This window comes from Podarcis melisellensis (assembly GCF_964234715.1).
Source record: "Podarcis melisellensis genome assembly, chromosome: 4".
NCBI lineage: Eukaryota > Metazoa > Chordata > Lepidosauria > Squamata > Lacertidae > Podarcis > Podarcis melisellensis.
This window is the reverse complement of record NC_138531.1, coordinates 62,815,226-62,833,107: the sequence shown is the minus strand read 5'-3', so window position 1 is coordinate 62,833,107 and position 17,882 is coordinate 62,815,226. Positions and strand designations below refer to the sequence as shown.

The 17,882-nt window shown below is 41.3% G+C and overlaps 1 protein-coding gene across 4 annotated transcripts in view; it reads right to left on the bottom strand.

The window, feature by feature from the left end:
* CADM2 (cell adhesion molecule 2) overlaps positions 1-17,882 on the bottom strand; it is a 366,183-nt gene that overhangs the window by 87,049 nt on the left and 261,252 nt on the right. For all 4 annotated transcript variants that reach the window (XM_081907886.1, XM_081907888.1, XM_081907889.1 and 1 more), the window contains one exon: positions 5,007-5,177. In XM_081907886.1, the coding sequence (XP_081764012.1) occupies positions 5,007-5,177 (171 nt within the window). The remainder of the gene's footprint in view (positions 1-5,006; positions 5,178-17,882) is intronic.

Below are 17,882 nucleotides of genomic sequence, written 5' to 3'. Positions count from 1 at the left end.
TTAACCCGCTTAAGTAATGCAAGCAAAAGATGGAAGTCCTTTCTCCAGTCTAGTTTCTGATCAATGTAAAAAGTGCAAGGAGCATCATTTCTTCTCCCACCTCCACCAATGCCTGATGTTTATCCAACTCTTGTTTCAACTAGCTGAAAACAACAAGATCTGGCCTACTATGAACTTTATTCCAAAATGCTTAGGTGTTAGAGAACTTAGAACTTCTGTATTTCAACCAGCTGAGTTTCAGGAAGTTAGAAGGAGACTCCGTCAACCTACGTCGCTTCCTCTGATTTATCACTTTGTCAATACCATGATTAGTTTATGACATTATTAAAACAAACATATATTCTATTATTTTTCTAAAAGCATAGAAATTAATATGCTTTTAAAGTGGCTTTATTCTCTGCCAATTTCTGATATCATGATCTTGCATGAATGAAGCATTGTGTCTTAAATGAAGCACTGCGCAGGGGAGTTCTGCCAGCCCTGCCAGTGGGTGCCCCAGGGCACCCACCCAAAAAGCAGGTGGGTGGAAACTACTGCTGACAGTATCCCTGAAGACACCTTTGATATGTGGCAATTGGGGTGTAGGGAATGAGCCTGCAATGGAACTGTTGACTCAGTGCTGATCCTGGGAGCAGGCATAGATCTTACATCAATATATAATATTTTCAACTGTGCACAATTATTTTCAACATACTTGACAAAAAATTTCCACTCCTCCTTAAATACCTGTTCTTCTACAGGGATAGTATTTTTTTAAAAATCTTTGTAAACCGCTTTGAGGTTTTTTCTACAATCAAGCGGTATGAAAATGGCAAGTAAAACATATTGTTTTACTTGGCATTATTAGGTACATATATGAGATATGCCCTGTACCCTACCATTATTTGTATGCAGCTGGCAGCCCATTTCTGAAACATTTATGGTGCTTTTGTAGGATACCAGGAGACAGATAGATGATAGATAGATAGATAGATTAGATAGATAGATAGATGATAGATAGATAGATAGATGATAGATAGATAGATATAGATAGATAGATAGGTAACAGATAAACAGATAAACAGATATATCATTACGTTTTTCATTATCAATATATATTATCATTATCAATATATATTTCATTATCAGCAAGCTGTATTTGAGGATAGCCCTTCAGATAATCAATCGGATGATTTCACATTAACCCTTTGAACCCAAAAGCCTCTCAGAGGATAAAAGTTTAGTAGTAAATGAACCTGCATGGTTTTGAATTATTTTACATTTAAAATATGGAATTCTTATTTTCATCCATCATTAACCTAATTGAACTCATTTAAACATGCAGATTGTGGCACTGAACTTTCATGTTTGCAGACACTCTTTACTGCTTACTGTATCTCCTAAGTTTCTTTGTTTTGAGCATTCATTAGTTTGAAAGGTTGAAATAAGATAAATTTGATTATAGTGTTTACGTTATAATTCAGACAGATAATTATAATTATTTCTGAATTTGAATATTTCAAGGGAAATAGGAGAGTCGTTGTTCTTGGATACTTCTCATTTACTTTTGAAAACACTGATTTCTTTGGTCTACCACATTAAAAAATTGAAACCAGAAAAGTAAACTTCACAGGGAGTCATAATACAAAGCTCAGTATTATTGATTTTGTTTCAGTTTTTCTATTGATGCCATCTTAAGCATTGGCCCCATAAGAGATATTTATACAATTTTGAATAATTGCATTGCTTAACTTTCCTATAGCACCATGAAATCAAAGTGTTGTTAGAGCTTACATGGCTATAAATGTACACTGGTTGTGATTAGATTATTGACAGTTTTATAGCACAGATGCTCTTTAATCACAATTAAGAGTTCACTTTAAGAGACCAGGGAGCATGTAGAACTTGAATAATTCATTTTTATGTATGCTGATCTTTCAAGCTTTGCAATGACCATTCCTCCATTCAAGGCAAACTGCTTTTCGTAGATTAAGCTTGTGCTGTAGCCAGTCAATTGACATGGTTCCAGCTGTTGCTAACTGAGCTTGTCCAGGCTTTCCTTGTAACCACCAAATGGTTTGTGAAATTATCATATCCTACTTTGAAATGTTCCTAGCTACTAAACTGTATGTTGTTTTTTCTACTTTGTGGGCTTCTCTACCTTTGTTAGCTGAAACCAGAGCACTATATGAATAGGTACCAAACTGAGACAGCACATCTGCAAAATAGTTTTCAAAAAAGATCAGAACTATTGATTTATGCTGAACACACTCCCTTGCATTTTGGAAGCTGCAGCTGCTAAGCAGCTCTGTCTCACACCTAGGCTATGCTCTGCATATCACTGTGCCAACTGGCCAAGCAAGAGTTTGCAGAAGCACAATAAAGGAAGCAGATCAACATATACACTAGCTGTTTTTTGTAATAGGATTTAAATCTGCTCTCACTGTCTACTACAGGACTATGGAGATAAGTACGGTAAATGCCTTTCTTTCCACAAGACCCCTTTCCACACAACCACCCTAAGTATTTGAAGTTAGTTACTCCTTAGGTCTGTTGAGAACAAAAGCACTAAGTTAATCAACAGCTATTTGCATACAGCACTCCTTTTGTGCTCCGTACTTTTGCAATGGCAGTGGTGGTCAAGATGAACCTGAAAGCACCAACTTCCACTTTTCATTCTGTCCCAATGGCTGGGAAGCATGAGCTTCTCCATAAGAAGTGTTTGGTTTTCATATCCACAAGATCGGAGGAATGTTATATTAAATTGTGTAATATATAGGACCATAGGAGCCATGGGGGCTTCAGCCCTCCACAATAAAATCTTTAAAGGGGCTGGGCATTCCCATTCAAATACTGTGTATGTGCACTGCATTATGTGTTTGATGCGGGTGGCGCTGTGGTCTAAACAGGTTGGCGAAAGGTTGGCGGTTCGAATCCACGTAATGGAGTAAGCTCCCGTTGCTCTGTCCCAGCTTCTGCCAACCAAGCAGTTCGAAATAGGTACTGCTGCAATGGGAAGGTAAATAGCATTTCCGTGCACTCTGGTTTCCGTGACGGTGTTCCGTTGCACCAGAAGCAGTTTAGTCATGCTGACCACATGACCCAGAAAGCTGCCTGTGGACAAACGCCTGATCCCTCGGCCTGAAGCGAGATAAGCACCGCACCCCATAGTCAGCTTAGACTTGACTTTACCATCCAGGGGTCCTTTACCCTTTCTCCCTCTTTTATGTGTTTGATTATGTGGGGCAAGGCTTACCCACAATGTTTTATTCAAGTTGGCACTCCACTCCTGCATAGGATGGTCCAAGTAAAATGGTCCTCATTTGCCAAGTGGTAGGATGAATCAAGTGCATTTGTATGTTAATATAGTCTCCTGTATAGTGCCTTACCAAGTCATTTCACTTCTTTGGGATGGATATATATGTGGCAGAAACAATAGGCATCAATTACAGCCATGGATATAAGCTGCATTTCGAAAAAGGCATTTGATACTGTGTGGATTTTTTAATTTTTATCTTAGGCACTTTTCAACGAATCCCAATACTTTAGCATTAATGTAAAAACAAATTTAGAGCAGGCTTCCAAACTTGCTGTGACAAGGCTTTCTTTCTTCTGCTAAATATCCCTGAACTAGTGAACAGTCATTTGTGGAGCAAACAATGAGAATTCTGGCATTTGTTAACGCAAAGGAATTGGTGATGTTATAGATCAATATTATTCTTTGAGACATTGTTTTAAATATATTGACCATGTCTGGTGTCCTTTACTTCTGTATCCATGATATCCTTTACTTCTGCACCTACAATATCATGTCAAACTGCTTTGTGACTAAACTGAGGTGAAGAGAGCTCTACAAATGCTGGGAAAATGGGAAGTTGTCTTTTGTATTATACTAGTAGCTCCCAAAAGAACTATCTAATAGTGGTGCTATTTTGACAAAAGTAGCTCACTGAAGTTCTTCAGCGATTTTTATTTTAATGTGAAATAATACAATGACTACTAGTTCTGAAAAGAAATATCCCAATACTTTAAACTGTGCTGGCCGATGTGGTGCCCTCCATATATTGTTGGATCCCAATTCCTCTCAGCCTCAACCAGTAGGGTCAATGGTCAGGGATGATGGCAGTTGTAGCCTAATAATAGTAGTTTTAACAATAGAATTTACAAGAACATGAGCCAAACGTTTATACAAACTTTTGAGTGAACAGGGTGATTGCCTATATTTCCACAGTGCCTGACAATCAGACATGCTGGTTGGGACTGATGTGAGTCTCAGTCTAACAACATGTAGAGGGTCACAGGTTAACCAGCCTTGATTTACAGCATTAGGCAAGTATTACAGCTTGTAGGATTAATGTAATGTAATGATGTGCATCTCTCTGTGTGTACACATACACATTTATACAAACACACCACAAGGTGCTTGAAATATGAGAAGAATATACTAATAAAAATGACAAAGTTTTCTCTCTTAGGCAGTGTTCTTTTCTGATCAATACTGTAGCAAGGTATTTGGGGCTATAGAATCTTGCAAACAAATCAGTATACCCCCAAAATATTATTTTTAAATTTCTAATAAATAGTAACAAATAAGCTGCTTTTCTAAACTATAGGCATGATGTTGAAATCCAATCATAATAACTAGCCATCCTATTCAACTTGTTATGAAAGACCACCATTTCATAGCCCATACTAGGAAGTCTCCAGTAAACATTCTGAACAAGAACTATATTCAGTGTTCATATGGTAAAGATATACATGTTGAACCTGAATATGTATTGTAGACGTGGTCTCATGAAGAAACCCTATTTTGGCATAGATTATTGCCAAAATTCAAGTTAGGGATTAAGAATGCTGCTGGATACCAATCCAAGCCTACTAATCTGCAACGATGTTAGGTTTCTTAAAAATGGAAAGAATTTACTAATAAAAAATTCAAATAATTAATCAAACCTCCCTTTGGAACAGAAGCAATATTTATTTTATGCATACACTAGAAACATCAAAGGCATAAATATTTTACTTACAATGTATTTCTAGAACTTGCATTGCTATCTGCGGTGTAGAGTTCAAAGATTCATGATCTACTCTGCAACTTACGACTGCGCCATCATCACTGCGATCTGCTTTGAAATTCATTGTGCTGCTGACAGTAAACGTTTTCCGATTTGCATCCTCTTCTTTTAAATATTTAACATCTGCAAAAATAAAGTTTGCTCTAGTTTAGCACCATGGTTTGGTATAATAAAGGGGGAAAGAAGACTACAATACATGAAACCATTTTAAATAGCAAATGATAAATGCACCTTTCATCATGTTTGCTCACTCTTTGAAAGCAAACAAAGTTCTATTTCCAGACATTCCATTATTTGTCTTACAAAACTACCAATGCTGTCATTCCCAAATGTACACAGACACAGATGGGAAAAGCAATTTCAATATCAACCAAAAGGCAGAACTGTCAGAATAGGATTCTACTCCTCATTATCTCTGATATAACTAGATTACAATCCAAATAGTCTTCCCCTGAAGCCCATTAAAGAAACATAATATCTCTTCCCCCACCTTTAAATCACCTGATTAGGCTTTTTATTCATTCTTTTCTAAAAGCTTAGTCCAAAAAACAATACTTTAAAGAGAAATCAAAGGTAAGTGTCTAAAATGTTTCTAAAATATAAGTTTGCTAAACAAAATGCTGACAATTATTTGCTTCATCTTTGTTACTAAAAGGTTTTGCAAAACAGATGGTAAAGTGAGGAATAATTAATATTCATTTTTCTCTTCGGTTCAGTTTTGTTTAGTGTTGACATAACCGCCCTCCATGCAACCCCCCCCCCCAACCCTTCCATAACATGCTTTGCAGGCCATGAAAGAAGGGAGTAGGGGTGAATTTTGAGGGCAAGTGCATAAAACTCTGGCAAATAAATAGGGCAACCAATTGCCCAGCAGGCTGGGCAGATCACCAATTGAAGCCTCAAAAATTGATAGGCCCCCACAGTGTGAAAAAGAAGAGGTCTCCAGTATCTACAGACATCCTGCCTTCATGTTGATAAATCAAGAAAAAATGTAATTTTCTAAAGGGATCGATCACCTCACAGTTTAAACTAGCCCACCGAAATCAGCAGTGTGAGCTTTTCAGACTATGAACTTGGAGTATGAAGTAAACCATGTCCTTCCTGCTTCTTCAAGAGTGCAGGTGGATTCTCATTTCCCCTCTTGCAATATGAAGCTGGAGGCCAGGGTGCCTTGAAACACAGTCGTTCCACAGCTGGTCAGCACAGAACACTTTAATAATCAGCATTTCCCCACTTTATCAGGGAGTCAATCCAAAAGGAAAGAGCAAATCACGAGTAAGGTTATCTCTGGTAGAAACACTGTAGATATTAAGGCAGTTTGACTGAAATTGTTTCTATAGTTGTCAAAGAAAGTCATCAAGGTGTTCTGCAATCACTGAAATGCCAAAACATATCTGTATTCTTAACTTAATTTTGGATATAAGTTTATATCACTTCCCCTCTGCCCAATTTGATCCTGGCACTCAATGACCTTTCAGCTATTTATAAAATTACTTGGTGCCTCTTGGATTTGGGTCATGCTCTTTATTCCAACAAAATGTCCAGCTGCAAAAAGCACAAAACATAGATGCAAAACAGACATACATCCTGAATGAGTGGCGTGTTGTAGCCAGAGGAGCTTTGGAGCCTTGCTGCCCCCAAGGTATTCTCCTTCATTTCAGTGGATTCACCTCACCTCATACACTGAACAATATACCTGCTGGCTCAACTGAAATGAATGAGGCAGCGGCTGCGTACTAGCACATCGCTGCATTTGCAATACAACACAAGGGTGAAAATGTATTTTGCAAGATGCAAAAGGAATACTTTATTCTCTATACAATTGATTTCCCCCCCTCTTCTGCTTAAGCAATGCTGGTTTATTCCATCAAATAGCATTGTTTTGTCACAATGAAGGTCTCTAAAATGAGGTTAAGGAAATTCCTCTTGAAATCGCATGTCCCCCCTCTGGTTTCATTTTTATAATTTTGCTAGGTCGCATTAGAGGAAGATGGGTTCATTGAAAAGTCAGTGTTAACAGTCCTGCAATGTACACGGCATACTGTACTCATGGTAGGTGTCAGGGAACTGCCATCGGCTCAGGAGGGAGAAGGGAAAAGCCGGGTGGATTGTGGGAAGCAGCTCCTTCTCAGCGGAGGAGAGTAACCACGCCTCCAGTGGAGAGGAGCTTCAGGGCTTGGAGGAGGCGAGGCAGTGCCAGGACGCCTTGCCTGGGCAAAGCAGGGGGGAGAGAGGTCCTCCGTTACCCACGCCCTCCCTGCACAGTAAGCTTTCACGCCAAGAGGGGAGGTGTAGACTGGGCGTCAAGAAACTACTTTGCTGGGGAAGGTTTAAGGACTGCCCACTCATGGATTCTGCCAGTGAATGAGCCAGCCACGGGAGAGTGGCGCTCTGGAAAGATAAAGTTTATTTTGGCATCAAAAGCAAGGCTTCACCGCCGAGCAGGGAGGCATTTGCCTGCTTGCTCTCGAGCAACCCATTGGAACCCTAACAGCGGGGAATGGTCAACCTTGGAGGAGATGGCAGAAGAGAGAGTGGAGAGAGCAGAGAGAGACGGTGGTTATAGACTAATCCTATGCCTGTGTACTTAGAACAGAGGTTAGCAAGGTTTATCTTGCCTTGGCCGGATCGGTCCCGGGGAGATCCCTCCAAGGGCCGGAACACGCCCACCCGTGATTTTCAGCATCTGCGCCTGTGATTTTGTGATGTGATTTTGGGTGTCTGCGCATGCACAGATGCAATTTTCAGTACTGCAGAAGCGAGTCCCTGCGCTGCACTGCGCCAGTTTAGCAATGCGTGCGAGCGGGCACCTCGGTTCAGGGGCAGCTCATGGGCTGGTCAAACGACCTCCGCAGAACGCTTCTGGCCCATGGGCCTTAGCTTGCTGACCCCTGACTTAGCATAAGTTCCATATAAGGCCAAACCAGATGTGATGCTAAATTTATGAATTCAGTTAGCATGCACATTTTTTAAAATGTAAATGGCAGCAACAGGGGAGCCAGAGTAGCAATAGGATTGCAGGATATGGGTAGATAGAGTTTAACCCTTCCCCCTTTAATAAAACCTCTCCCATTCACACCAATGGGCAGCCTATTCAGTATGTGAATAGCAGCTGGGGGGGGGGGATTTTCACTGAGACAACAGCAGATGGCTGCTGCTTGATCTCCTTTGTTCTTTTTTTGTTTTGTTTCCTAAGAAAAAGTGTGTTTTAAATTCATTCATGCAATTAATGTAGCATCATTCCCACAGGGCAATTCTCTGCGAATTTAGGAAGTAATATCACTATGCTTTTGGCTTCTTCTTTTTTTAAAGAAAAAAATAGACAAGAAAAAGAAAACACCTGTCACTATGTAAACCTTCCAGTTATTGAATTTAAACTAACTCAGCTTCCTAAAAGCAACTGAAAATGCCTATACACATTTTGGGGGACCAATAAAACATTAACTGTTATTCTGTACTACAGCTTCAGGCACACACTTAGGCACAAATGCTTAGTACTGGATATTAGAAACTTGTTTTAAGTGTGGGACTTGGAACTCTTCCTCATGTATTTCACTGAAATTAAGTCAGAGGTGCATGAGACATACCCCCTAACTCATGGGTAGGCAAACTAAGGCCCGGGGACCCGGATCCGGCTCAATCAGCTTCTAAATTCAGCCCACGGACGGTCCGGGAATCAGCGTGTTTTTACATGAGTAGAATGTGCCCTTTTATTTAAAATGTATCTCTGGGTTATTTGTGGGGCCTGCCTGGTGTTTTTACATGAGTAGAATGTGTCCTTTTATTTAAAATGCATCTCTGGGTTATTTGTGGGGCATAGGAATTTGTTCATTCCCCCCCCCCACAAAAAAATATATAGTCCAGCACCCCACAAGGTCTGAGGGACAGTGGACCGGCCCCCCTGCTGAAAAAGTTTGCTGACTCCTGCCCTAACCTCTCACAATGTCTGTCTCTCTCTCTCTCTCTCTCTCTCTCTCTCTCTCTCTCTCTCTCTCTCTCTCTCTCTCTCCCACACACACACACACCCTATTTATGTGATGCTGACACAACCCCTGCGCTTACACTAGGCAATAGAATGAAAGAACAACATCCCCCTCTCTCTTTCCTCTCTTTCCCCCCCATTGTATTTTTCTCTACCTATTTGTCTTTGTAACACAAGAAAATCTTTAATAGAAACTAAATTAAAAAGTACAGTGGTACCTCTGGTTAAGTACTTAATTCGTTCTGGAGGTCCATTCTTAACCTGAAGCACCACTTTAGCCAATGGGGCCTCCTGCTGCTGCAGCACCCCCGGAGCACGATTTCTATTCTCATCCTGAAGCAAAGTTCTTAACCTGAAGCACTATTTCTGGGTTAGTGGAGTCTGTAACCTGAAGCGTATGTAACATGAGATGTGAAGATGTACAAATGTTTTACATTTGAAGATACGTTGGACAAGTTTTCATCAATTAATTACAATCTACAATATGCCTATACTGACCAAACAGAAGATCAAAGTGAAAAATGCTTTTATTCATTATTATTAATTTATCTCTCTCTTGCCCAAACGTATATTTGGTTCTATGGCAAAACAATACAAATAGCAGAATGCTAATCTTTCCCTGCAGAGGCAGATACAGCAATGCCATTGGCATTAGCACACCAAAAGCCTGTAACAATATATTATGTAGAACTCTTGAGTGACAAGCATATCATAAACCAAGAGGGAGCCCCACTGCAAAAGGCAGCTGCAATGTACTCCACTTATCAAACAATATGCTGGGAAATTGGCTGTGACCTATCTGTACTGTACATTGACAAGTGTTGTGAACCTATCTTCTGCAAGGTATCTGCATAGGTGGAAAATGTGTAGTATTCTGAGAGGAAAGTGATCCCTGGGAAGCAGAAGGAATGACTTATTGAGTTAATGTTCTGTAAGATGACAACACCCTGGGAACAGAGCTGTAGTCTACAATATCTTATAAGTGACTAAATTAAATGTGAGCATTACTACAACACAGGTGGGAATGGCAAAGGAACAAAAAGCCATTTTCACATATTTAGCTCATTATAGCACATGTATCAGAGATGTAACTCCTGTGGCATAAGTCATATAACCTGTTAAAATGAATTAACAAGTACGGTCTGTGGTCAACAGCAGTGTGGGCTCAGTCTTTCCATTCTAAGTACCATTTACTAACTCACTCCTTTCTTACAGCACATTATCTTTTTTTCTGCTTATAAGAAACGATGCAAGGAAATGAAATGAAAAGGTGGAAATTTTAACATAAGGCCATGACAAAAAAGTAAATTATATTGTTATCATTTTATGATGTAAAGCAATCCCTACAGAATATCCATGAAAGAGGAAGTGACGGTGTTATCTTCTAGAAGTTAAAGGGCAGAGCAGTTCAAACTATAGGAAGCCACTGTAAATTATGCTGGGATAAATTATGTTGGTGTAATTTACCCTTATTCCAAATTCTGTTCAGGAGCAGGGCAATGGTTGGCTGAGCTGGCCAGAGCCTGGCAGAGGGAAAACAAGCCTTTAAAATAGAATTTAGCTTACACAACCCTTTTTGCCAGCATAACTTTTACTGGGTTGCTAGGTCAAGTGACTTAGCTGGGGGGGGGGGTTGGAATAAGGGCAAATTTTATTTATTAATCTCATCCTCCCTAGTCCCATCAGTTCTATGAGGACAGAGGTTCTAAGGAAGAAGAGTTGATGAACAAACAAAAAATCCCCATGATGTGATCTATGTCTTTCCAACGTATAATCTGTAACATGTCCCATGGTATAAACTGTAATATTGGCAAACTACTGATTCTGGATAAGGCTGTATGCCTTCTGAAGGTGCAGGTGCTTGGAAGTACTCCTAGATACATCTTTGTCACTTAAGGCTAAAGTCTCCTCTGTGGTATCTTTTACCAGCTTTGTTTGGTTTATCAGCTACAGCTGTTGCTGGACAGGGATAGCCTCACCACCACACTGTACTCAATGCATTGGTAACCTTGTAGCTGGAATACTGAAACATGCTCTGTGTGCCCTTGGGCCTGGTTTGTGCCAGGTGGTGCAGAATGCAGTGGACAGACAGCTGGTGTGGGTAGATGACAATAGCATGTGACATCACAGTTAAAACACCAGCTTTGGCTGCCTATCTACTACTTAGCTAGATTCAAGCCCTAAAAATTTTAGGACAAATTGAGGGTTTAACTAAACACTTACATCCCAGGTCAATCACTGAGATAATCTACAGGCATGTCATCAGTTGTCCCTTGAATTGGCAAAGCTCACTTGATAGGAATACAGGATAGAACCTTTGGTGTCATTGACCCAGTCCTATGAAATGGTCTGCTAATAGAGACTCAGAAAACTTTTCTGCACCACCAGGCTTATTCTGGCAAACAAGATTAGATCTTTTCCCTAATGAATAGTTGGGTGTTCATATATATTTGAATTTTTTTTGTCTCTGTGTATATAATAAACAACTTTGATTCTTTATGATATAGTGATAGATAAATGTATTTTAAATAAATAATGTCATTTGTCCCTTATTATATTACCATGCCATCCACTACTGGTCAATGAAAGTCTATTTTGAATTAATATCCAATATGTGATTCCAAAGTGGGCAATATTCAAAGTAAAAATGGAAGGGAAGCCATTGTGAAAGTCAGTTGGATAGAAAACAATGCATACCGAGAGATGGCATATCCATCCCTACACTGAAATAGCAATTTGTGATGGTCTCTAATGTGTAGGGGCTGGACATATTAGGAATGAGATGGGCATTATTTAGCCATCTTTGCATGAAGAGACGCTGGTGGCCTCAAGAAAATAGTGCCATAGTGATATATCTGGTTTCCTATGATTTGAGAATTGAGATTCTGCCCTTTTGTAGATCATTTTTACTACAAAAAGGCTCCAGTAGAAAGGTAAAATTTTGGTTGCAGAGCCAAATTCTCTCTGCCCTGATTGAGTGGACTAGAGCATCATTTAGCTCAATATCAACATTGTGGCACTTTTTGATGACTGATACTTTGTTAGTGAGAAACTATCCTGTCTGACCAGATTACAGGGATGTAATAGCAGAGAAGAAGGAAAGTTTTTACTTATCCAAATTATCTCATCAGTATCTAGAAATGTGAAACACAAGACTAAAGTAAACAAACATATCAGACTGTTAATTATATATCCATTTATCTGGAAGTAAGCCCCGTTGAACTAACTTGTATAGAACTGCACTGTCAGGGTTCCCAGCATGAAGTGACCAGCCATTTTAAAGAATTAGACAGTAGTAAAAATAGAATTGAGTGTCCTGTCTAAGTTATCTTAATGAGCTAGCAGCTAGATGTTTTCAAATGAGTCTACATTTGTATCAAGGCAGTGGGAGGTCCAAGAGAAAGAGTTCATTGAAGATTGCTATTCTTCCTTCTAAAGTGATTGTTTTCTTGTGTCTGCAAGACTCCCCCGAATTTTTTTGCAGCTAAGTAGACATTGATAGAGTAGAATTTTCTGAATTGTTCTCATGTTTGTTAGCGTGCTAATTCAGAGCCCAGCATGATTGTTGCTCATTTGAAAAAAGCTCAACTGAGTATTGTTTCTGCTATAAGAGGGAGCAAGTAGCTTTGAGCATTGCTTTCTTGCCTAAAAATGAGCTCCCTTACCACTGCGCTAGGCCAGGGTATTTCTTTACCATACTTTCTAATTCAAAATGCTGGCCAGGTTTCTGGACGTCATATTTAGTTGCTTGTTCAAAGTACTAACTGACTTACTGGTGCAACTGGACTTCTCCGCAACCCTTCCCCTCCGCAGGGAGGTGGGACCGATTCGGATGGTCCGCCCCCGCCACTTAATGGATCCAATTGGCTTCCAGAGAGTGGTAGGGGATGCTCTATCCCAAGTTGATGGCCTTTCAGCTGATTCCCTGGTGGCCCGCTGGAATGCGGAGTTAACCAGGGCTATTGACTGTCTGGCTCCGAAGCGCCCTCTCCGACTGCATGGAGCCCGGACAGCCCCGTGGTTTTCCCCGGAGCTGAGGGTGATGAAACAATCGTTGAGACGGCTAGAGCGCCGGTGGCGGAAAACTCATTCTGAATCAGACCGGACACGGGTTAGAGCTCAACGTCGAGCCTACCAAGTGGCAATGGCGACGGCGAAGAGGGCCTTCTTCGCCGCCTCCATTGCATCTGCAGAAAACAGCAGCAGGAGACTTTTTCAGGTGGTTCGCAATCTATCAGAACCACCTGTACCACCGGGGCCTGGTAGGGACCCCAAGATCTCCTGCAATGCTTTTGCAAAGTTTTTTGCAGATAAAATCGCTCAGATTCAGAAGGAGGTAGACTCCACCGTGGGAGCAGGGCCAGGGCGGGAGAGTGCTAGAGTTCTGTCTGGTCCTGTTACATGGGATCAATTCCAATCTGTTACCTCCGAGGATGTGGACAGGCTGCTTGGACGAGTGAAACCGACCACCTGTCTCCTTGATCCTTGCCCATCCTGGCTGATAAAAGCGAGCCGGGAAGGGCTGGGTGATGGGCTCTGCGGGGTGGTGAATGCTTCCCTCTGTGAGGGAGCCTTCCCAGACCCGCTGAAAGAGGCGGTCATTAAACCGCTTCTTAAAAAAACATCTTTAGACCCGACCAATTTGGCCAACTATCGCCCAGTCTCAAATCTGCCATTCTTGGGCAAGGTGATTGAGCGGGTGGTTGCTGAACAACTCCAAGCACGCCTGGAGGAAACGGACCATTTGGATCCCTTCCAATCGGGATTCAGGCCTCACCATGGGACTGAAACTGCCTTGGTCGCGCTGGTTGATGATCTCCGGCGGGCTAGGGACAAAGGTGAGAGCTGTTTCCTAGTTCTGCTGGATCTCTCAGCGGCCTTTGACACCATCGACCATAACATCCTTCTGGACCGTCTAGAGGGGCTGGGAGCTGGGGGCACTGTTATACAGTGGTTCCGCTCCTTCCTCCTGGGCCGTGTCCAGAAGGTGGTGGTGGGGGGTGAGTGTTCAGACCCCTGGGCTCTCACTTGTGGGGTGCCTCAGGGTTCTGTCCTCTCCCCCATGCTTTTTAATATCTATATGAAGCCGCTGGGAGAGATCATCAGGGGGTTTGGACTGGGTGTTCATCAGTATGCAGATGACACCCAGCTCTACTTCTCCTTTAAATCAGAACCAGTGAAGGCGGTGAAGGTCCTGTGTGAGTGCCTGGAGGCGGTTGGAGGTTGGATGGCGGCTAACAGATTGAGGTTGAATCCTGACAAGACAGAAGTACTGTTTTTGGGGGACAGGAGGCGGGCAGGTGTGGAGGATTCCCTGGTCCTGAATGGGGTAACTTTGCCCCTGAAGGACCAGGTGCGCAGCCTGGGAGTCATTTTGGACTCACAGCTGTCCATGGAGGCGCAGATTAACTCTGTGTCCAGGGCAGCTGTCTACCAGCTCCACCTGGTACGCAGGCTTAGACCCTACCTCCCCGCAGACTGTCTCGCCAGAGTGGTGCATGCTCTAGTTATCTCCCGCTTGGACTACTGCAATGCACTCTACATGGGGCTACCTTTGAAGGTGACCCGGAAACTGCAATTAATCCAGAATGCGGCAGCTAGACTGGTAACTGGGAGTGGCCGCCGGGACCACATAACACCGGTTCTGAGAGATCTGCATTGGCTCCCAGTACGTTTCCGAGCACAATTCAAAGTGTTGGTGCTGACCTTTAAAGCCCTAAACGGCCTCGGTCCTGTATACCTGAAGGAGCGTCTCCACCCCCATCGTTCAGCCCGGACACTGAGATCCAGCGCCGAGGGCCTTCTGGCGGTTCCCTCATTGCGAGAAGTGAGGTTACAGGGAACCAGACAGAGGGCCTTCTCGGTAGTGGCGCCCGCCCTATGGAACGCCCTCCCATCAGATGTCAAAGAGATAAAGAATTACCTGACGTTCAGAAGACATCTTAAGGCAGCCCTGTTTAGGGATGTTTTTAATATGTAATGCTGTATTGTTTTTAATACTGATTGGGAGCCGCCCAGAGTGGCTGGGGAAACTCAGCCAGATGGGCGGGGTATAAATAATAAATTATTATTATTATTACTACTCCCACAGTGCCAGGCTATTGCAAATCCTTCCACATCTTTGCAACAGGCTTAAGCATGCAATCCCTGAAAAAGTAAAGGAATAACTCGCCCCCCTTCCCCCTGATTTATTATTATATTCAGAACACTTATCTGCAGCTGGGAATATGTGATTTTTTTCACATATTTTCTGTATGCATACTTTGACCATGGGAATTCAGATACATTTTAGTTCTGACAAAATTAATATTTCTCTATCCATTACTATCTTCTGATTTTGATTTAGAAATATTGCAGGGCACGAAATGTTACAGGGGTTTGGAAGAATGAGGAAATTTTCTTTTTTTCCTCTTTCTTGTTCTAAATATGCTAGTATTTGTTGTATTATACATTACTCAGTGTTGGTGGATATTAAATAAAGATTAATGGTTTAGCCGATTACTTCTGCAACGTTGCTTGGAGAAGCTTCGTGGCCAACTAATGCCATACAATTTTGACACTCACAGATTCTAATTGATTATTTTAAGGAAAGAGCTAGATTGAGACATTATTGCAAAAGAGGTGTTAAAAATTATAGCAGCAATGTAACATGATCACTTGTATTTCTGGCAGCAGACACAAAGAGCAAGAAATTGCAAAGCAGAGAGAAAATCAAGATTGCATTAAAAACACTTTATATGGTTGTTGTTTCTCAGAAGAAATGTTAACAGTGTAACCATTTTAAACTGTAGTTTGTAAAAATGTTGAGTATTCAACATATTTTGTCTTGCAACATGTTCCTCAATCACTCATTCATATCCTTCAATAGCTTAATATATGGGGAATGTAATGTATATAATAAGATCTGTCCATGGTCGCTGTTAAAATATCAGCACTTCTAACAGGCAATGCATTATTATACATATATATTATTATATACCCAATTATCTAATCCTGATATTGTAGTTTTGAACTCTCATTCAGGAATTCTAACAATTTGATAAGCTCTTAAGGTAGATACATCAACAACAGAGCCATGCTAAATCTCATCCAACCTTTCTTCTGAAGCCTTTGTATACTCGTGGCATCTTCTTTCCATGTTAGTTTTCCAGGTGTTTGTTTTAACAAATAAGCACAAAAAGTACAGCAGTGAGGTCTGCTTTCTGAAAATGCTAACTGTGAAATGGCCTTTATGTGTGAGAAGATACACAATAAGCTTTGTGTGGGAAATGTGCCTTTCTGTGATGATATCCAGACTATGGAACTCCCTGATTTCAGAAGTTAATTTGATCTTGACCTTCATTTAATGAAGACATTTTTACTGTTAGGAGGTTTTCTTTGTTTTTGGTCTACCATACTGAGGTGTTTTAATGCTATCCTAATGAACTGATCAAGAAGTTTTTGTCTGCTAAATTTGCCACTGCATGAATGCTGTTTTGATTTCCTATTTTATTGCTTTTATGACTTTCTTTTGTAGTTTTTTTTAATGAAGAATCCTCACAGACACTGACTCACTTACTAAGTGCCCAGACAGCAGACAATGTGATCCAGTGTGCACTGGGAACAGAAAACAACCAGACAGTAGGCAAGAGGTAGCAGAAGGGATTGCTTTGTGATTTTTTAGTGTGTATAAAGTAGCAGCAATTTTCCTTATCATCTCCCATGCCCATTTTTCTTTCTTTTGTTTAGTCTGTCTCCTCTTTTTGTCTTTCTCCCTTTCCCCCCTCCTTCCCTTTCCTGCTTACTTCCAGTCTTTCCCCTTTCCTACCTTTATTTTTTTCTCTGCCCCCTAGGTAGCTAGAGTGAGGTTACAGAGTATGAAGGGATGTATATGTAAAATCCCATATGGATGGGATTTGAACTCTTAGCCTCACCACTTTGCTCTCTGTGAAAGGGTTTTTGTGAATTGCTTTGATACCATGCATGGATTCTGCTTCTTGGGTTAATGGACTCCGAGCGTCACCATTCTTTTAAAGCTTGCTGTAGTGGCAGAGTTAATGACTAGTAATTTCTATGCCTGGCGCAGGTTCCAAAATTTTGTGGTTTGTCCATACTTGAGAAAACTACTGAATATCTGCGCAGTAATTCTACTGCATTCTGTAAGTATGTTTTGTACCTTTACAAGGCAGGAAGATGGGGACAAAAAAAAGGAGCTGGTCCCCCCTACCGTTTGGCAGTTGCCCTATCCTGAACTCTGCCAACCCCAATGGGCACCAGTTAATTCTAATGGGAAGATATGTGATTTAATCTGCCAGGAAGAAGTGAAAAGGGATGTAGTGATTGTTCCACCCAGCCAGAGCAAAGAAGCAGCTACATAGGCCAAGGACATAAAACTGTGGTGGTGGAAAAACAGAGACATATATGGAGTGAAGGAGTGACCCGACACATTTCTATCCAACCTGTGTACTTGGTATTTGTGAATGTTGGCTATCAGGTACATGCATTATTTTCATCACTGTGTGGAATTACTGTGGGAGAATTGTGCTGCAAACCCTAGGTTGGTGTGGGAAAGAAGACACTGATACATAGAGCCGTGGCTCTTTTCACCAACAAAGGAATCAGAAGGTGGTTAACTCATCTTCATCAGAGAGTTTTCAGCAAAGGCTAGATGGTCACCCATCAGAGGTAGTGCAGTAGCAGGTCTCTTCCTCTGCAGGAATGAACTAGATGAACTTTGAGATGCCTTCTGTCACAATGATTTTATAAACTGGGTTACCCACTCATAGCAGCATGAGAAATACTTAGCATTTGCTTAGAAAATTCATTTGGTTACTCTTTGATTATCTACCAGGAATGGAACAGTAACA